Here is a 22,742-nt window from a genome sequence, read left to right on the forward strand (position 1 = left end):
TCAGACCTAATATCATATGTAGCCTCAGTTTCACAGTGAAGAGTTGACTCCACATTTAAATTCTGAATATTTCATTAGTGGTACTCCAAAGCTAGAGAGAGAGATCTCAAGGCAAAAATGAGCTGAGAATTATAAACAGATGAGTGTCCTGCAGCTGGAAAACTGCCTCTTTCATTTAGCAATACAATCTACAATTACTTGGATAATTTCACAGCATTCTTCCAGAATAAGCAGAAGCTACCTCCTCAGTAACAAACATCCCATAGCAGAAATAAAGAGTTGAATGAGACCTGAAACAAAGGTTTAGAAAACTAGTTTCCAACACTTAGCAGCCATCATCTAAGCATGAAATTAATCCTGTGGGGCAGTCACAACTTTTGGCTTGGAAATTGGCAACTCTTGAGATCTCTATATAGTTTACTGAGTAAGATAATTAAAAATTACCCTGTAGTTTTAGCTGTTTGAAGCTTTGTAGGATTACTGCAGTAAGACATTAAAAAAATGATAAAAAGTAATGTACTTAACTGTTAAATACATTAATGCTTTGTAAATAGCCAACATCATCTTCATTTTTATAAAATAATCATTACAATTTAAGGCTGTGTAGCTATTATATAATATTTTTAGTAATTTCAATAACACCATATTTAGTAATTAATGTTTGATAACACTATAGCAAAAAAAGAAAATCTTGTCTTCAGTCCCAGTTTTCTGATGACTGCTCTAGCAGTTATTCATTTTCCTGCCAAATGTAAACACACTAGTGAATAACCTGCTACCGGTCACCATGGCTTCCAGAAAATTAATGGTGGTTCTATATACTAAAGATAACTCATAAAGCAATAAACAGAGTCAATAAAATAATGAAAGTTTGTTCATTGCACCAGTAGTACTGTAGGTGGCAAAGTTTTCTAACATTTAAATTGCAAACAAGCTCTTTAGTTTCATGACAGAATGAAACTCTATGCACAGAAGTTAGTTTTCTTTTTGTGGATCCCCAGATGAAGGGATAATTTTATTTGAAGTTATAATACAGAAAGGCAGCATCTGCTCTTGCACATATGGTAAATTTTCAATAAGCCCAAATCCTGCCATACTTTTATTACAACTGCCTGCAGTTATTCATGTTGCTGTGGTGATTCAGTCATATCTGATTTAACATAAGATGCTTGCTATATTGTATCAAAGTGTTTTGAGGTTATACATCATCAGAAAGGGCATAAAATGAAAGAACCCATAAACCCATGACCTTTTGTAAAGTGATTTATAGTGAATAATTAGAATCATAGATACGTGCAAATATAGCATCCTTTACACCCAGTTTAAATGTCTAGTTTTACAATGAGGGAGGGATGCTTGCCTGTCATTTATATTCATTTTAGCTGTGTTAAATCTAGATGAGTATTTCTAAAAAGTCCACGTTACAGTTACTAGCTTCATAGAGTTTGCAATGTCTGCTTTCAAGTATAATTTTGAAAGGCTTTTCTTTGTAATAACCTTTTCAATCAGTCAATGCATATAGCAGTTGTAAAGTGTATTGATAAGGTATGTTTTCATTTTTTATTGCTTTTGGGGACCTCAGTTTTCCTTCCACATCCCAGAGATGTTCATGCTAGTTTCACTGACAATTTTAAATTGGCCAGTTTGCCCTCTGACGCACTGGCACCTCATCTGAAGCAGTTTTCTCTTTGTGCCCAAAGCTGCATGTCCTGGATACACATGTAGGAAAATGCAATGAATAATGATGGTAATTTTTTTCTTCCATTTACTGTGAAAGTTAACTCTCTCAAGGTGGAAATAAAAAATAATTTTTACTTTTGGTAATTAGAGTTAGTTGTGGACATTTAAAATCATGCAAATTTTTAATTGGTCCACAAAATGAACAGCCAGTACTTTTCTTTTAGCCATTTCAGTGACTCCAGGAGTGCTTACTTTAATCACTAATGCAGTGTATCATAAAATAAGAAGTGACACTCTGGGGCTGATGTGCCGTGTCTAGAGACAATGACTTTAAAGAGAAGCAGATACTTGATAATGTGATGGAAATCTAGAAAGTCACTCTAACGAACAGAGGAAGGAAGGAAGGAAGGAAGGAAGGAAGGAAGGAAGGATGGACGGAGGGATGGACGAACGGACGGACGGACGGACAGACGGACAGACGGACGGACTCACTGACTCACTGACTTACTTACTTTATTTGTCACCAGGAGGAAATTTGGATTTTTATGTAAGCATGTAGGCATGACTCTTTAACATCGCTGCTTGATAGCCATCCATGGAATTATACATGTATGCTTGTTATTCTATTTAAACACAACATACTGTAACATGTCTCCTGAAGAAAGCTTGCCATCACTACTGGTTAATGGATGTTTTCCAGTTTTACCCAGGTTAGCCAGTTCACCCCAATTTGTATCACCTCTGCAGTCCTAAGCATCCTTTGCCATTGACATAAAATTTTCATATTACTGTATCTGATACCACCTTCAGCTACGTCTTTTGCTGTGGCACCATCTTATTTGCATTATAGGCACTGCTTTTTTGAACACTGTAGTTAGGGTTGCATTCTGGAGTTGACAGGTGACATATCATGGAAGATTCTCTACTTATGATTCTTCTTTCATGTCACATGCTGTATTTACTAAATGTTGTCTTACTGGTTTTGACCTTGGCTACTTATTTTTTATGATTTATCTTCTGATTTCACCTCATTTCAAAATTACTGCAGTCCTGTGCAGTTAGTAGCCTACATCTAGAGGGATGAATATAATCTGTTGGTAAATTTAAAATTATGTACTTGTGACTTTGAAAGATAGTATACCAGCAACAGCTCAAGGGTGGGGGAAAGGTCAATCAGCTAATTACCTATGATGGGAATGAGTTATGGGAAGCTTTACAGAGAACAGAATGTGAGCTATACACATGATTGGACTTGAAGGCCAAATCAAATGAGTGCAATGAGTAAATTGGAATAGGGAAGAGAAAGAGAATCTCCACACACTCTTTGTACAGATTTAATTTGCAAATGGAAAATGTATGATTTGAAAGGGATAAAATGCTTTGACAGGAGACAAAAGAAATGGTTCAAGCCCTGTCTGGCTCCTTGAACAATATGAAAGGGGTAGAGGTTTTGGCATAAATGGTAGGAATGTCATCCAAACTATGTTAATTAAGACTTTAACAAAGCTTATTCTAGACAATAACTAAAAAAAAGTAGACCAATTCATCCTTTCAGATGTCTTCTCTGTGCATTGAGAAAAGTTGGCAACAAGAAGATAAAAGGAAGTAGCACTATGCAGGCATGCAACAAGTGATATACAGCATATTGTTAGCTAATAAAGCCAGATTGGTTTTACTGAAACAGATTAGATAACACTGTCTGCAGCTGACAAGCAAGTACCTTTATCAGCACCTGGACATCAATCCATGAGCAATAATGAGTGGTAACTGAAGGAGTCTGGGGGCCCTTACCTTGTTTGAGTAATCAAAGCTAAATGAAAAGAGGAGTTAAGATGGGAACTAGGAATTACATCAGTAAGGATAATTTAAATTCCCACTTGGGATTAATAAAATTTAAATAATCTAATCTAATAAAGCAAGGTAGAGTTGAGAGCTGCTTCCAGAAGACCAAGAAGCGCTCAGTGGAGCAAAAAGAGAAATATTGTACTCTTGTGTTCTGTAGAGCGTTCAAAACCTTTTGTTATAGTGATGTGACTTATCCTGCCTCTTCAAGTTATTTTACTTCAAAAATGCCCCAAATGTGTCTCTCCCAAGCCTTGGCATACCAGTTAACTAGAGTATTTACTTTAGCGGCCAAGAATAAAATGTGCAAATGCAAAACTAAGGACTGACGTTTGCTTGTCATTGGAATGGGCTACCAGCCATTAATGCTTAGCTTGTTTTAGATTCATTTATCTTACTTTAAAATGCAGTGTGAGGGTCTGATGTCCTGCGTGTCAGTGGAGGATGGGCCAACAGTCATTAATTCTTATAGGATAACTTTTTATTTTCATTTACCTTACTTAATGGCTGATTTAAAATTGAAAGCTGCTTTACTGATAATTTTGTGCAAAAGAATTAACAATGTTGCTGTTAGTGATCATTTTAGGGCAAAAGGTTTCTTTTTACATCACACATTAACACTGCCTTTTATTTTAGCACCTCTAAAGTATGTTTTTAAAGTTTAGGCAATAAACTTACTCTTCTAGTCCACTCCTAAAATATGTCTTGACAAATAATTTTTATTACTTCTGCATATGGCATTATCATATGTAGATTTGAACTATTAAAATGATATAGTAAATATCAAATTATAATGTATGCTTAGAGTAAAAACTGTTGTATGCATGGGGATAATATGCATAGTTCACATAGACAACAACCATATTTTGCAATGTGATTTGTCAAAATGTCTTTGAAACACACTGAAAACAACTGAATAAATACCCCTATAACACTGTTTCCTCATGATCATACAGCCTATCCCAGCAATACTGTGCACAGGTTAGAAAACTTTTATTGAGCCCGCTCATACACATGGCCACACTCACACATAGTGAATTCAGAATCACCAATTAAACTAATCTCCACCTATTTGGGGATGTAAGAGAAAGAAAAGAATGTGCAGACTCCACACAGACAATAACCCAGCACAAAATACACAACCTGGGAGTTTTTCTACTTTCCATAATGTTACATGATTTAATCTGTTAAACAAATTTAGTAAATAAATAGTAGGTTTCCGTATTTTATGCTGAGAACATTGACAAACTAGTCCACACCAGATAATATTCAAGAATTTTCCTCCTATGAATATGTTATTGGGCTAATTTTTGTTTTTATTCTGAATTTTTTTCATTCACTTCAGCAGTAATTACTCATATTTAATGACTGCCATTTAATATTACCAACAAAAATATTTTGCTATCTAGTAGTGATAATCACTTTTAAATTAAATGTATCTTTATATTTGAGCATGTATGGGAGTGTGTGGGAGATCCTGCAGTAGACTGGCATTCCCATCCGGATTATTTGCTATCTGACACCCTGTGCCAGCTCCCTGAGACCATTAATTGTGTAAGATTGTTAAAACATTTATGTATACATTTATGGACATATATAATATCCCTATAACGTTATTAACAATACCAAGTCAATAACGTAAAATTAGCAGTTTATTCATGTTATTTCTTTCCTTGGCAGAAACTGGTGTAAGGAAGGAACATACCTGGCAGGGAGCACTACTCTGTCACACAGAGCACTCACTCAAGAATTGCCAATTGATTTAACAAAATCTCCAGCAGCACCGAATACAAATATGGGAAAAATACATGCAAACACCAAGCTGAAGAGGCTCCAAGCAAAGAAGCAAACTGCATTCTGTTCCACTATGTTATCCATTACAATACTTACATGAACCACCTGTGCCTGTTTAGAGTCTCAAACAGAACTGCTATTGAACATTAAGTGTATTGTTTAGCTGGACATTACAATTTCTCTAAAACCCAACACTGAATGTTTATAGATTTTAAATGTAAGACTTAAGTAATCAAGGAAAAAGTGTCTTACTTTCCTCTGGCTGTCTCAAAGCTTGATTTGCTTACTCTTCCAGATGCTTTTCTGGGATATCTATTTCCACCAAGCAAATTCCACTGTTGATCTTGGTTCTCTTTGAACTGAACAGATTTCACTTTCAAATGTGTATTGCTTTCTGTATTATTGACATCTTTAGAAGTATTAAGGTTTTCCACATCTGCTGCGACAGGTGTTTTTGTAGCTGATAACAATGAAATAGTCTGATTCTCCTTCATCTGGTCTCTGGTGTCCATTGTAGGTATTGCAGGAGTTTGAAAAATAACAGTTTCATTATTATCAGCACCATCAAGTTCATATATTATAAAAATCTGAAGTATTATTATCCACTTCATGCTTGATGGATTGTGTTATAGATACTTCTGCTTCAGTTCATTGTCAACACACTCACTGTAAGAAGTTGTCATCTGTGATTCCAATTATGGTTGCCTTGTATTTATTTATTATTTCAGTTTCTTTTGTGGAAACAGGATCTGTCATTCGGCAGCATGTTAAGGAAACACTGCTGTTTCCTGTTTTGTGATGGGTTTCTTTACTATTTGACCTTTTAGGAAAGAACATTTCACTGAAGGAATTGTAAGTTTATGAAAAAATCTAAGCAACAGAACAAGCAAGTTACATAGGAATTCTTTACACAATGTACTTATTTTTAGCTATAAACAATACTGGCAAAAGACAACAGTTGGAATGAGATCAAAACATTTCTTTACAGTGGAAAGTGAGTTTGAAGAAGTGAAATTTAATTAATGCTGCAGTTAGGATGAGTACAATGCTTCACAATGACTAGTGCTGCATGAACATAACTCATCTATGCCAGGAGAAACATAAGCCATGGCTTTTTATTCCATTTTAAGAGAAATTATGTTTTAGATATAAGCAGGATTAAATGTCCTGGCAGTCATACAGGGATACATATCACGATGCATTTGCATTATAAAGTTAAGATGATATAGTGTCACATGCAGGTTAATCAGGTACAATTTCCACCTTATTTTCACTTAAATTGATTTTGATATATTGCATTTGCCACTGATAGGCTTAGAACACTTTACATATTTAAGAATACACCCATGTCTCAATTTAATCCTCCATCTATTTTATGAGTGCATTTATTCCAAATCAGAATCACACGAAGCCTGAGCCAATTGGTGCAAGACAGGAAACAACTCTGAACAGCATGCCAGTTCTTCACAGCTAGTACCCATACTCACTCAGAGTTTCCAAGTAAAATACCACACACATCTTTCAGACTGGAAGAATGCCTGTAGTAAACACCAAGAGACTGTGCAAACTAGGCCAGGATTCAAGCCCAGTCGTCTGCAGTTAACCTGTACATTCAATTGTATTTAAGCTGTATAAAAAGCATATAATATCAGCATGAAAGAAAAATGTTTGCATTGAAACATTTTTGTCATTTTTCTCAGTTGAATGTATATGCAAAGCAGTGCTTGAAATGGACATAAATGCCAGTACTCTATGTGTTAAACTGATGTATTAACTTAAAGTGTGAGAAGCACAGAATATTTACCCATTAGAAATTCACTTGCCATTTACAAATGCTGAACATACATTCTGTGATTTTGGCACAATTTTAGGCCAAGTTTGCAGTCGCAAACTGATTTTTTGAGTCAGCTGAATTTCAGCTTAATTGGTCATCAGCTTCAGAAAGAGAGGGGTTATGATGCCTTGTTAAATTTTACAATTTAACTGTTGAATAATCGGAAGACTTTCTGTCATGTCAAAAATTTCTGTTGGCTGCCTTCACCTTGTACATTGTAGTGTTAGCAGTCCCACAACCAGACTTTCTGATGTCACTATCCGATCATTGTCCATCAATCGCAATATGTTGCACATTGTCTATTGCCAATGTCATGCACATTTTCACAGTTTTGATTTTAAACATCTAAATATCATATAGCAACACACATGCAACAAAATGGCCAATTGGAAGAACCTGAAATAAACACACATAATGGTAAATTACATAAACTAAGTACCTCTCATTCTCTCTGTAAAATAGACAGACCATATACTCTGTGTTTCAAACATCCATGTGTCCAGATATGCCTTTTTCTTTTCTTTGTACTTTCAGAGTAGAATACAACAACAGTCAGGAATGCAGCTTTTTTCTTTGTTGACATTTTGAGAAGTCTGTGAACATCATGTTTTTAATGGGTAAAACTGTCCATGAGGACCATATGAGCATACAGTATGAGTACCCACGTCGTGGTTAGTCAACTGGACTGAAAGTGTTCATACATATACAACTGGAGACTCTATTGTGTAGTGTGAGTAGTCACTTGATCCTGATTTCTGAAAATGGCACAGTGTATGTCTGGCATAGGATTGCTATTACTATCTTGGAGTTTGCTGCCCCGTGTTCAAAGAGTGGAATGGTAGTAGTGGTGGGGGGGGGGAGGGGGGGGGGTTGCTGGGTCGGTTTTCAGTGCCTCAACCGGGGGCTGGAGGATGATGGAGTGGAACACCTAACCAAAATGAGAGCAAATGCACATCTAAAAGTGCTGGTAGTCATTAGCAAAAAACAGCACTTGATAACCATTGAGCTCTGCTTCTCACTGAAATTGGGCAAACTTCCTATTTCCATTTCACAACGTGATCACGTCTCTTTATTCCTGTCTAGGACACCACCCTGTCATCAGTCATCCATCCACCCTATTTGTTACTGGTGTTTTTTGAGTGGCCCATCAATCACTTCTGATGTGTCCTTAATTTGCATAAAGCGTATTCTCAGTGCAGAACATGTAAGTTAGTATAATAATAATAAATAAATAACGATATTCACAAAAAAGAAACACAAGTACGCTAATTATCTTTTTTCTAAAATGTCACCAAATTTCAGTCAAATCTGTCAAGGAATACAGGTATCTGAGGTATGTAGTTTTTTTTTTTAATTGTGTGTGTGCTACCTCTAAGTATTAATATACTGAAAGATTCTTTCTTAGTGCATAGTATTTTTGTTAATGAGTGAGTGAGTCAACTTTGAAATATATATATATATCTATATATATATATACAGTGGGTACGGAAAGTATTCAGACTCCCTTCAATTTTTCACTCTTTGTCATATTGCAGCCATTTGCTAAAATCATTTAAATTAATTTTTTCCCTCATTAATGTACACACAGCACCCCATATTGACAGACAAAAAAAAGAATTTTTGAAATTGTTGCAGATTTATTAAAAAAGAAAAACTGAAATATCACATGGTCCTAAGTATTCAAACCCTTTGCTCAGTATTTAGTAGAAGCACCCTTTTGAGCTAATACAGCCATGAGTCTTCTTGGGAAAGATGCAACAAGTTTTTCACACCTGGATTTGGGGATCCTCTGCCATTCCTCCTTGCAGATCCTCTCCAGTTCTGTCAGGTTGGATGGTAAACGTTGGTGGACAGCCATTTTTAGGTCTCTCCAGAGATGCTCAATTGGGTTTAAGTCAGGGCTCTGGCTGGGCCATTCAAGAACAGTCACAGAGTTGTTGTGAAGCCACTCCTTCGTTATTTTAGCTGTGTGTTTAGGGTCATTGTCTTGTTGGAAGGTAAACCTTCGGCCCAGTCTGAGGTCCTTAGCACTCTGGAGAAGGTTTTTGTCCAGGATATCCCTGTACTTGGCCGCATTCATCTTTCCCTCGATTGCAACCAGTCGTCCTGTCCCTGCAGCTGAAAAACACCCCCACAGCATGATGCTGCAACCGCCATGCTTCACTGTGGGGACCGTATTGGACAAGTGATGAGCAGTGCCTGGTTGTCTCCACACTTACCGCTTAGAATTAAGGCCAAAAAGTTCTATCTTGGTCTCATCAGACCAGAGAATCTTATTTCTCACCATCTCAGAGTCCTTCAGGTGTCTTTTAGCAAACTCCATGCGGGCTGTCATGTGTCTTGCACTGAGGTATGTGTGGAGACAACCAGGCACTGCTCATCACTTGTCCAATACGGTCCCCACAGTGAAGTATGGCGGTTGCAGCATCATGCTGTGGGGGTGTTTTTCAGCTGCAGGGACAGGACGACTGGTTGCAATCGAGGGAAAGATGAATGCGGCCAAGTACAGGGATATCCTGGACAAAAACCTTCTCCAGAGTGCTAAGGACCTCAGACTGGGCCGAAGGTTTACCTTCCAACAAGACAATGACCCTAAGCACACAGCTAAAATAACGAAGGAGTGGCTTCACAACAACTCTGTGACTGTTCTTGAATGGCCCAGCCAGAGCCCTGACTTAAACCCAATTGAGCATCTCTGGAGAGACCTAAAAATGGCTGTCCACCAACATTTACCATCCAACCTGACAGAACTGGAGAGGATCTGCAAGGAGGAATGGCAGAGGATCCCCAAATCCAGGTGTGAAAAACTTGTTGCATCTTTCCCAAGAAGACTCATGGCTGTATTAGCTCAAAAGGGTGCTTCTACTAAATACTGAGCAAAGGGTCTGAATACTTAGGACCATGTGATATTTCAGTTTTTCTTTTTTAATAAATCTGCAACAATTTCAAAAATTCTTTTTTTTGTCTGTCAATATGGGGTGCTGTGTGTACATTAATGAGGGAAAAAATTAATTTAAATGATTTTAGCAAATGGCTGCAATATGACAAAGAGTGAAAAATTGAAGGGGGTCTGAATACTTTCCGTACCCACTATATATATATATATATATATATATATATATATATATATATATATATATATATATATAGTATATACAAAATAGATAACAGTGGTATGTCTTTCATTTCCTAGGAAAATCTGAGTACTGGGGTGTTTTCCGAACAAAGATTTTTAGCGATGCAGTATTTAGTTGTCAAATGTGAAAAACTGGCTGTGCAAAAATTTGGGTCCCCTTGTAATTTTGCTGATTTGAATGCATGTAACTGCTCTATACTGATTACTTGCAACACCAAATTGATTGGATTAGCTTGTTAAGCCTTGAACGTCATAGACAGGTGTGTCCAATGATGGGAAAAGGTATTTAAGGTGGTCAATTGCAAGTTGTGCTTCCCTTTGACTCTCCTCTGAAGAGTGACAGCATGGGATCCTCAAAGCAACTCTCAAAAGATCTGAAAACAAAGATTGTTCAGTATCATGGTTTAGGGAAAGGCTACAAAAAGCTATCTCAGAGGTTTAAACTGTCAGTTTCAACTGTAAGGAATGTAATCAGGAAGCACAGTTGCTGTTAAACCCATCTCTGGCAGGCCAAGAAAAATACAGGAGCAGCATATGCGCAGGATTATGAGAATGGTTACAGACAACCCACAGATCACCTTCAAAGACCTGCAAGAACATCTTGCTGCAGATAGTGTATCTGTACATCGTTCTACAATTCAGCGCAATTTGCACAAAGAGCATCTGTATGGTAGGGTGATGAGAAAGAAGCCCTTTCTGCACTCATGTCACAAACAGAGTCGCTTGTTGTATGCAAATGCTCATTTAGACAAGCCAGATTCATTTAGGAACTAAGTGCTTTGGACTGATGAGTCAAAAATTGAGTTATTTGGTCATAACAAAAAGCGCTTTGCATAGCGGAAGAAGAACACCACATTCCAAGGAAAACACCTGCTACCTACTGTCAAATTTGGTGGAGGTTCCATCATGCTGTGGGGCTGTGGGGCTAGTTCAGGGACTGGGGCCCTTGTTACAGTCGAAGGTCGAATGAATCCACCCCAATATCAACAAATTCTTTAGTATAATGTTACAAAGTTGAAGTTACGCAGGGGTTGGATATTCCAACAAGTCAATGACCCAAAACACAGTTCGAAATCTACAAAGGCATTCATGCAGAGGGAGAAGTACAAAGTTCTGGCATGGCCGTCACAGTCCCCAACTTGAATATCATCGAAAATCTATGGGATGATTTGAAGCAGGCTGTCGATACTCGGCAACCGTCAAATTTAACTGAACTGGAGAGATTTTGTATGGAGAAAAGGTCAAAAATACCTCCATCCAGAATCCAGACACTCATCAAAGGCTATAGGAGGCGTCTAGAGGCTGTTATATTTGCAAAAGGAGGCTCAACTAAGTATTGATGTAATATCACTGTTGAGGTGCCCACATTTATGCACCTGTCTAATTTTGTTATGATGCATGTTGCATATTTTCTGATAATCCAATAAACTTAATGTCACTGCTGAAATACTACTGTTTCCATAAGGCATGTCATACAGTAGAATAAAAAGGAAGTTGCTACTTTAAAAGCTCAGCCAATGATAAACAAAAATCCAAAGAATTAAGAGAGGTTCCCAAAATTTTTCATATGACTGTATATACACTTGTTCAAGATTTTTTTTTTGGCAGTGGTTAAAATCACATTCATTTATAGGGTATATCTGAGTGTACTATATTTATAGTTATATAAATGTAATGAATTATTATTATTATAGAGTAAAATACAATTGTCTTTATGAAATGTAGTTCAAAGTTCATTATGAATTTTTCAGTATAAAATGTAAGTCTAAACCAGTCTTATAAGTAAAACAGACCTGTAAATTAATTCACTGTGAATTCTGGTCTTTGCCTGCCTTCTGTTATTCATTTAGTCACATTGGTTGTATTAGTAGAGAGATTGCACTGTTGAAAATGTCCAAACATATTGGATGGAATTCTGATTTGTAGGAGCAAAAGCTCCCATTTAACACTTCTCATTTACACATTTTTATCTTAAATGTGAGGACGCCTCTGTGGCAAAACTGTGTAACTCATAAAATGATTAGGCACAGGGTGAAGTGAGAAAAATGTAAAATGTTCCCAGTTGATGATTGTTAAAATATTGCCACAAAGTTGAGCTATCTTTCCTTATTAAAGAGTTGTTAACTAATTTACAAATAAAGATGGTAAGATGTTAAAGATTTAGAAACCTTCAAATAAATAGGCATTTAAAAGGTGAAGAAAATACCATATAAGAATCACACGTTACATTTTATATTGATAACTATAACTTAAGTAGACAAAATTGCATATACAAATGATGTATAATAAACAGTTATAGCAAAATAATGCTGTAATTATGATGTTCTTTAATCAAATAGTGTATTGGTAATACCTTATAGTATTTTTTTTTTAATGTACATGATGCTTGTCTATGCACTTGCATCACTATGTTAGCTACTTTGTTCTGGTGATTTGGTCTTGTGCAGAAGAGTGGTCTCTGTTTTGAATTTAATTGTGTACTAGGGGGCTTTGCCCTCTGCTTACTTCGCTCGCCAAGCCCCGTTTTTGTTTTTCCGGATACACACTTTTAAGATTTTTTTTCTTTGAATTGTTGCTATTTCATTAGTTTCACTTTTAATTCAGAACTTCTGTAAAAACAATATTTGGAATCTTTCGAGTCCCAACATGCTGTATCTTTTTAATGAGGTCAGTGAGACATGTGTTTAATGACTTTGTACTGTAATTCAGGATAGCTTTCTCTGTTTGGAATTTCAGCACAGACAAAGCGATCCACATCATCAGCAGTTAATAATTTTTTTTGCAAAGTAACCAATAAATGTATGTGAGGTAAACTCCGTTTTTGAAATTCTCTTGACTTAAAGTTTAAAGCCTTACAGTATTTACATGCTTCTGACATATCACCTATGTCCATATATTCGATCTGTATTCGCCTTTTCGTTATTTGTCCGAGTAATAATTTCTCTTTCTTTGTGCTAATGCAATGTTTACTTTCTTTTTTTTGACACTGTCGTTTATTTCTGCTTTCATATTCTGTATCTTGCTGTGCATGTGTTTTGCGCCTATGTTTTTTTTAGTCTTTTGAATTCCAGTTTTCATTATCTCTAACCTGCTATGCATATGTTTGCCCCCTTGTTTTTTAACCTTTTTATGACGTTTTACTTTGTTTTCTACTCTTTTATTTCTGACCTCGCTTTATCCTGCTTTTTTTTAATGACACCTGGTCCGTGGTGATTATTTTTCCTTTTTCAAGTAATAATTTCTGTTTGTTTGTGCTCCTGCAATCTTTACTTTCTTTTTTTATACTTTCTAATTTTCCTACTTTCATATTCTATAACTTTTTCCACATGTGTATTGCGCCAACTATTTTTTTTTTTAGCCTTTCGAATTCCACTGCTTTCATAATCTCTAACCTGCTCTGCATGTGTATAGCACCAATATCCGGATTGGACTTTTTTTTCAATTCCACTTGTTCCGGGCTGATAATTACTTTCCTTATTTTCTGAATTTGCACCTAGATTATTCTTTTTCTTTTTTGTCTCACCAACGCTTTTGAGTCTCTTTTCTCCACGCTGCTTTTTTCTTCGCTTTGTCATCTACATTTCATTTATAACGTATTGTCCTTATATGCTTTATATGCGCTGAGAGCCCTGGATCTGTGTGTGCTCAAAGCACGAGTGAGTGTGTTTCTTGCTGCCCTTGCTCTTATTTATTTGTAAGTAGGGCGTGTCTTGCAAGAATCTCATGTTCTACGTCATCGCAAGACGGTCTTGGGTCAATCTCTTGGCACAAAGTCTCATGTTTAAGGTCCCCGCGAGATGCTCCGTGGCCAATCTCTCTAGTCTTGCGGGTCTTTTAAGTGTCTTCCGTGATCTTAACGTGAAGATCACGTATCATAGCCGTACTGTTTCTCTACAGGATTTTTTTTTTTATAATAGAGAGATATGCCAAAAAGACATTACTTTTAAATTATTGCATTTACAGAAAGGCATTTAAAATATTATGAAAAATTTTGCTAAATAAAATTGAAATACCTCACAGTAGACTAGTATTCTGTCCATGGAATGGTTCTTCATTTATGCTTCGGGGCCCAAGCTCTTCACAATCCATGTTTTGGAACCTTCTAATCTAGTAGAATGGTGATTCTATCTCACTAGCATTGACTACAAATGGCCCACAATTGTGTCTAAAAATGTTATTAGAACATTAGACTTTAGACAACAGGCCATTCAGTTCATTAAAACTCACCAGTCCCACCCACCTCCAAAATAATATCAAGTCTAATTTTAAAGGTACCTAAAGTCTACCACACTACTTGGTAACATATTCCATTTATCTATGGTTCTCTGTGTGAAGAAAAACTCACTAATGTTTGTGCAAAATTTACCCTAAATAAGTTTCCAACTGTGTACCCTTATTCTTCTTTAACTCATAATAAAGTAACACTGTTGATCCACTGCACTAACTCCCGTTATAATTTTAAACCCTTCAATCATGTCATATCTTAATCTAATTTTGCTTAAATTGAAAAGGCTTAGGTTCTTTAATCTTTCCTCATAACTAATCCCTTTCAGTCCTAGAATCAACCTAATTCTCTTCTATGGACTTTTTCTAGAGCTTCTATGTCTTTTTGTAGTCTGGAGACACTGTACTCCAGAAGACACCTCACCAGTGCTTTCCAAAGCTTAAGCATAACCTCCTTGGACTTGAACTCTACATGCCATGCTATATAGCCTAATCTTTTATTAGCCTTCTTAATGTCTTCTGAACACTCTCTGGTAGTCAATGACAAATCCACAAGTCTTTTCATAAGATGTACTTTCAATTTTAAGATCTCCATTGTTTGAGTCTAACATTTTTACTTCCTACATGTAATACTTTACTTTCACTTACATTAAACTTAATCTGCCACAAATCTGCTCAAACCTGTATGCTGTCCTAGTCCCTCTGTAATAATCTAACAGATTCTAGATTATATGCCAATCCATCTATCTTGGTATCATCTGTAAATTTAACCATCTTATTAATATTCCTATTTAAATCATGTATATATGTTAAAAATAGCAGCAGCCTTAGCACTGACCGCTGAGGGACACCACTCTTAACTTTGCCATTTCTAAACAAGTTAATGTCCGCAAGGCATCTGGTCTAGGCATTTAAAAAACTTGTGGCAACCAATTAGCTGAAGTCTTTAATGACACCTTTAATATTTTGCCAAGACAATCTATGGTTCTATACCTGCTGCTTCAAAAGGACAACAGCTATTCTCTGTATCTTAGAAAACAAATGTGTACTATACTAATGACTACAAACCAGAAGCACTCACTCCAGCTGTGATTAAGTACTTTGGGAAACTGGTGTTGGTACACATTAAACAGAATATTCAAAATAGTCAGGATCAATTCCAGTTTACAAACTGTCACAATTTGGCCATTTTCCACACCATCCTGGCATATTTGGGTAGTAAAAACCACTGTGTCAGAGACCTGCTTATAAATTACTGCACAGCATTTGATGTGATTGTATTATCAAAGCTAACCACCAAATTCCTATAACAAGCACAGATATTACAATTTATATTAGAACACACACCAGTAGAGTCAGAACAACTATTAGTTGTTTACTGCTCAGCCAATCATAACAATTTTTATATAGAAGAAAAAAATATATATATATACTATACTGAATATCTACATTTATATATACAGTATGTATATAAATAAGCCCTTTAATTTTTGACACCTGGCAAGTTTATTTGACATACAGGAATCAAAGACAATATATAGCTGGTGAAGGATGGGGGAGGGAGGTTGAAATCCTGCATATGCTGGGTTCAAGTCCAAGTGTCCATTAATGGCATTTTCATTAGACAGCCATAATTCAGCCAGCTCTCTGGCACTCGTACACACATACAAGTTCCACTGGACACAAATTTAACTAGGATACAGTGAAAGCAAATTTCAGGACCAATACTAACTGTATACATACATACATGCTGTAATAAATACTAACAAATATTAAACACAATGTTGTCTTGTGGCACCCCACGTAGTGGCAAAGTTGGCACCAGACCACACAGTGGGTGTCTTGCAGTGCAGGACCAACCAGGATTAGATTTGTGAGAAGTCAGACACAAAAAGGTGGTATTTCCAAAACAAAAGTGGGTTTATTTACAGGTGCAACAAAACAAAAATAATGAGCAAATTATATACAGCAAAGTTCCCTGTCCCCAAAAATGAAAAAAAGAAAAAAATATATATACACAAATATGGTGGTCTACCAAATGAAGAAAAGGAGTTCAGGAAGAAATCACACATAAAATACAAAGAATATTTATAAAAAAATAAAGTGCACCAAAACCCAAAGTCTATCTGAATACCTCCGCCAAAACAAAACTTCATTAGGAGATATTAATAATATATACAAAAAATGTATCAAATAAGGCACAATCCGCTGTTTGATACACAGAATGAAAAAAACAATACTGTACAAACCACACTACCGAGTCTAAAGACAGCCCTTAAGATGCAGGAAGTGCCTCTTATAGTCGGGGCTCAAATCTTTACCCAATGCCGCGACACGTTGCCCCCTTTCACCAGTCGTGACAGACGCAGGTGCTTTCTACACAGGTGCTCCTCTCAATACAGGGCATATAATAAATAGGGCTAGCGGCCTCGCGTGCACACAAGCGAGCACGAGCGCGAACTAGAGCGTATCATGATACGCACTTACAAAAGTAAGTACAGTACTTCTTGGGAATTCCCCTCCTCACACTAATGTATGCATGCATGCCCGCACGTATGTTCTTAACTAAAACACTTCGCACCTTTATTTGCCAACTGCAGGACTGAAGAGACGTTTGTCTTTATGATGGGGTACACGCAGCGTCCTCCAGCAGGTCTGACTGGAGGTGAGCCCGACCCTTCACCGGTGTCCAGCTGTGTGAACCTGCAGAAGACAAACTTAAAATGACTGTGATAGCTCACCCTGCACTTAGTGCCTTAAACAGTTAAGTGCTTTAACGTTTATTTTGAAAAGTCGACTTTACCCTATTCATAGGACTTCTTCCTTTAAAGCGGTAATGCCTGGTTGGCGGATTACCACATATACCACCGCTATATATACTTTTTGTGTTGTGTGTTTGTATCTCTTTATTAGTATTAGATCTTTGTTCTGAATAGACATATAAATTTGAATCTGACTGTACTATAGACGCATAAAAATAAGGCTGAACTAGCAAGGATCGCCAGGAGAAATGTGGTAGGTGTTATCCTGAAAGAAGAGTATGCCAAGAGTGTTTTGGAGGTGAAAAGTGTGTCCAAAAGAGTGATGATTATGAAGCTGGAAATTGTGATAATGAATGTAGTTAGTGCACACACCATGCAAATTTGGTGTGTGATGGATGAAAAAGATTTCTGGGGTGAGCTGGATGAAGTGGTGGAGAGTATACCCAGGGGAGAGAGAGTGGCGATTGGAGCAGATTTCAATGGACATTTTGGTGAAGGGAACAGAATGGATGCATAGGTGATTGGTGGGTATGGTGTCAAGGAGAGAAATGCAGAAGGTCAAATGATAGAAAATTTTGTGGAAAGCATGGACATGGCTGTTGTAAATATGTATTTTAAGAAGAAGGAAGAATACAGGGTGACATACAAGAGTGGATTAAGATGCGCACAGGTGGATTATATCCTATTCAGGAGTGTTTCTCTGAGGGAGATTGGAGACTGCAAAGTGGTGGCAGGGGAAAGTGAGGGCAGAATCAAAGAAGAATCAAGGGTGGCAGAGCAAGACAGCAAGATGCAGAGGACAGGAAAATTTATAAGATGTTCCACTGTGGCGACCCCTAATGGGAGCAGCAAGAAGATTAATTGTATTTGCTTCTTCATTTGAAATTGCATTATAAATATTTAAAAATAAGACCCAGATTGTATTTGAGCTAATGACTTTACATTATGAGTCTGACAGTCTCAGGATAATACATTTTATTTATTTAGCACATTCTCAAGCTCAAAGCAAATTTTGCAAATTTTCAAAGGAATACAATAGGTTGTAACCACTAGGGGTGCCACTCAGCCAACAGACACAAGCAATACCCAACATAATTCCAGGTTCAAATAAATGATTTTTATTCAACAAAATTACTTCCACGTACAATTACCGGCAAAATAAACCATTCACAATTCCTACTTCCTCCTCCAAAAGAGCTTTGCCCACTGCCTCTCGATTCTTGCTCAATTAAAGTGAGGCAGCAGGCATTCTTTTAAACTAGACCCTGGAACTACTTTCAGTCTTCCGTCCAGGTTGTCCAGGGCATTTCTGGGTTGTGTGGAAACCAGGAAAGTCCTCCCCTGGCAGTGTACTCTGGCAGTATTCAAAGACTCTGACAGGACTGTGTTTCCAGAATTCCTGTGGGTGTCTTAATCTTGTTCAGCCTTGGGGAACACTGCCACCTGTTGTGTGAGGGAATGAACTGCTCCTGGTATGCCCATTTCCCCAGACAATTCATTATGGACTCCTGGCTGGGTATGAATCATTCCTTTATCCTGGCCAGGATATCTGTCCTTCCTTTCCTGGCACCTACAAGGTATAAAAGCAAAGATGACATTATAACGCAACATTTAAACTAATATGAAATATTAAACACCAATTAATACATTAAAGTCAAAGTTCTGAATTAGAAAAAGAAACAGTAATCAGGAAAAAATAAACATATACATGAATAAGTAACACAATGTGTTTACCCTTACATGTAGGAATGTAAATGTAGATGTTACAATCTCCCACAATGATAAAAAACAATGAATAGGATAAGAACAGAATTTGTTAATTTTAGAGCCAAATGCTGGAAGGACATCTGCCCTTCAATAGTTATTTGTTTGATATTCAGTTCAGATCTAGCAATTCCAGCCAGACCATAGCCCTGACTTGAGTTGTATGCCACTGCAAAATAAACAGTCCAGAATGCCCATTTACAGGTGGAAACGTCCATTTTTTTACATGAAGTACCAAGATTGCAGACCATAATGAGTGAGAGAGTTCTAGTGCTTTAACTTTGATTAGCCTTATGTAAAGCATGTCAATGTTAGATGAAGAAAGTAATGATCAGCTCCCAAGCACAGCCTAGTTACATCACATTTCTCTTTTAAAAACGTTTTTGCATTCCACAACATTCAAGCATATATATTACCAATTAATGTATTTTTATAAATGCTAAAATCAATGAATAATTTGAATTTTACAATATCACAACTTTCATAGCTTTAACGTATTTATTGAGAACACAGTGTAGGAGAAAATATCACATCTGTGGTCTTTCAGAGTTGCTGATGAACTATACATAATGCCAGAAGTACTAAGGAATCTGAAGTAAAATGAAAAAGGTATTTTATCAACAAAAAATACTGTAGTTGGTAACACAGGAGCAACACAACAATATAAGACAGATTAACAAAGGTTTAGTGCTTTTTTGAGCCCAACACTTGTAGACTTTGTTGGATGTCTCCTGACATAAATGCTACTCCTTTTCAAGCCAAGTTTTTGAAAACCACTTAACTCCCAACTCCAAGCTATTAAATGATGTCTAGAAAAGCTTTTAAATATATAACTGAAATCACTTTCAGGTTAAAGGCCCAAACTACTTCTAGGTTTAGAGACAGCCTGAAGAACTCTGAGGCTGCTCTTCCTTTGAGCTCCATAACAGCCCCAGTCCTAAATTCACAAAGCACATAGAAAGGAGTTGTCAGTCTTAGAGGCCTGACAAAATCAAGCAGGATGCTGTTGCAAGATAGGCTTCTGATGTCTGCTTGTAACAAACGCGGCCTCAGACTATTGTACTGCAAAACTTATCTCCTTTTTTATGAATATTTATTTAACCCACAGTATCACAGTTTAAACTGACATCAATTGCCACCCTTCCTTCTGTTAATTCCTCTAATACCACTTCATGCTGAACACTTCACCAACTACAATCCCAACCTTCCACAGGTCCTTTTCTTGTTTATTCTAGCCATTGCCCTTTACGTTTATTTCTGAGAAGCCTGGAAAAGCATTTGTATCAACACTCCTCTTTGTGACCTATTTGCCACGTAGCCTACCATTTAACTTCATTTTATTGAATTCCAATATGAGCTCAAAACCTCACAAATTGATTAAAACAAACTAAATATTATTCTGCTCACATGCAGTGAAAAATAATTAGGTGCATTAGCATCAAATGCACTAACAGAAGCAATTACTACTTGTGCCCTAAGTACATATTTTCAGACAAGAAGCTGTTTGGTTTGTTCAGCTTCCTAACGTACCTTTTTAGCCCCAAAAGGTAAATTCCTGGAAAGGTTATGTCTGTGTTGTACATTTTCTTTGAAATTTAAGAGAAATTTTACGTTTGTGCTTTAATATAGTTAAAATATTTTGTGTTTTAGGTTTATAGGAAATGAGGAACTGTCTAAAACAGTTCCTGCTTTAATAATACATAAGCACTGTTTATAACTGGTGGCAAAAAATAAAGCTGAATACCATACATATTAAGTGAAACATGTGAATCAAGAAAAAACAGTATACTATGAATAGGTGTGAGGCCTACACTTTTTGAGAATGGTGGCGCAGGCCTTTCTTTGTCTTTAAATATATTTTCAAAGCAGAGAATTAATCACACAATTTATACTCCGCATGATATATCAAAAAATGTTAAATAAAATTAATGTGTGACATTTTTAGGGTTTTAGCTATTGTATAAATTAATTTATTTTATACTGAATGGGAAAGTGTGCTATAAATTTTTATATATTTACAGCCTATTTACTCCATCATAATGCAAATTTCATTTAGCCTATTTATGCTTACTTTTTGAAACTTTTGAAATGCAATAATCTATATGTGTGCACTTTGGGATTATATTTACTGTAAAAGTTAATATTTGAAATAACATTAGTTTATAAATTACAAATATTTAATGCTTCCCAGTTTGTCTAACCACTTAGCAAGTCCTGATATTGTTATGGTTTTGCAACCTGTTAGGGAAGCCATGTTGTGTACCGTTGTTAGGGTCACATGCCGAATTTTTAGGGGCATGGTCTCCGAGGTTGTGACTTTGAATTAATCAGCAGGCAGGATGAAGGTCAACCTTCTGCTCTGAGCCTTATCTGATCTGCAGATAAAACCTTATTTACATTTTTGACTTCTCGTGTGTTTACTTTTCATGTCTTGCCTGGTTTTCAACTTATTGCCTGTAATTTGATTTGTTTATTTTAATTTGTTTTGCCATTTGCTCACATCTCCCAGTTTACTGAAGAAACTATTTGTTACTCCTGCCGAGTCATGACAGATATTGTGTAGACGTTGTGTTTAATATTGTCATCTCTTTATTTCTTAATTTATGCCACATCAGATGTAGCAGAGAGGGTTCATCTGTCCTTTTTTTAAGAAATAATTGTAGTGTTTTATAGACTCCTTTGGGTACTTAGACTTAAATGCCCTCATCAAATCTACTGGAGTAATGCTGGTGAAATGCCTGACAGTTAGTATAAGTGTCCAAAATACAAGGAGAAAACTGAGAGATGCTAATTTGTGGTGTTGTCAGATTGGAAGATGGTCCAGCTAACTCTATAGTTGGGACTGATCATACCACACTTATTAGGTGGTAATTTAATCATTTCCCTTCCTTTGTTTTTGCAACTGTGTTTACATGTGGCTTTGAACTTGTCTGATCTTTTTAAGGGAAGTAATATAACATTTCTCTAGTCCTTTAATAAAATTTTAATTTTCAGGAAATTCATTTATGACTATCTAGTGATTTCATTTTTTCCACTACTGTTTTTAATCAAGGCTTATTACCGAACTTTGTGTGTTTTCTGACTGATTTTCCCAAGCATGTTAACATGAATAACTTATTAGCTTCTCCTAAATGAAGTAATCATTGTTCTAGATTTCTGTATTTTTAGCATAAAAGCAATCCCCACATTGATAACATAGACAGGCTGGGAGTATTCCAAATGAGTGAAAGCAAATTGTAAGTCATTAATGCAGTGAAGGCTTTAACAATAAAGTGGACACTGAGTAGACCGATTCCTTCAGGTAGTACATTGAAAAATCTCATTTTAGGATTGGGATATATGGAATGGAATGGACAATGATCATTTTAAGATTTTAAGCATCATATTAAAAGCAAGCTGCAGTCTGCTTCCTTGTCAAGGATGTGCTTAGACTGCAATGATCTATAAATGAACTCCCTGCACACAAAGCAGTGCTGTAAAACTTTGAAGAGCAATACTGTGAGTGGCTCTGCAAGAGACACTGTTTTAATACAATGTACTTAGCATAGTTTTCTTTTAAGTCTATTCACATTTTCTTTCATTGCTTTCTATATTATAATATTAGATTAGAATGACCAAGTATTCATTAATGCAGATATTAGATGGGATAAATTCTTTTTCCAAGGTAACTGGAGAGAAAAAATACATAGCACCCTTGACAAGACAA

The 22,742-nt window shown here is 36.4% G+C and overlaps 1 protein-coding gene across 2 annotated transcripts in view; it reads right to left on the reverse strand.

Annotated features, from left to right (window-relative positions):
* Positions 1 to 5,988, reverse strand: part of LOC114652016 (multimerin-1-like) — a 627,482-nt gene extending 621,494 nt beyond the window's left edge. For both annotated transcript variants that reach the window (XR_007934941.1, XM_028802164.2), the window contains exon 1: positions 5,569 to 5,988. Coding sequence is in view for 1 of the 2 variants with exons in the window: in XM_028802164.2 (XP_028657997.2) it covers positions 5,569 to 5,927 (359 nt within the window). In the remaining variant the exon portion in view is untranslated. The remainder of the gene's footprint in view (positions 1 to 5,568) is intronic.
* Positions 5,989 to 22,742: the final 16,754 nt, after the last annotated feature.

Source organism: Erpetoichthys calabaricus, chromosome 5 (assembly GCF_900747795.2).
Source record: "Erpetoichthys calabaricus chromosome 5, fErpCal1.3, whole genome shotgun sequence".
In the NCBI taxonomy this organism is placed as follows: Eukaryota; Metazoa; Chordata; class Cladistia; order Polypteriformes; family Polypteridae; genus Erpetoichthys; species Erpetoichthys calabaricus.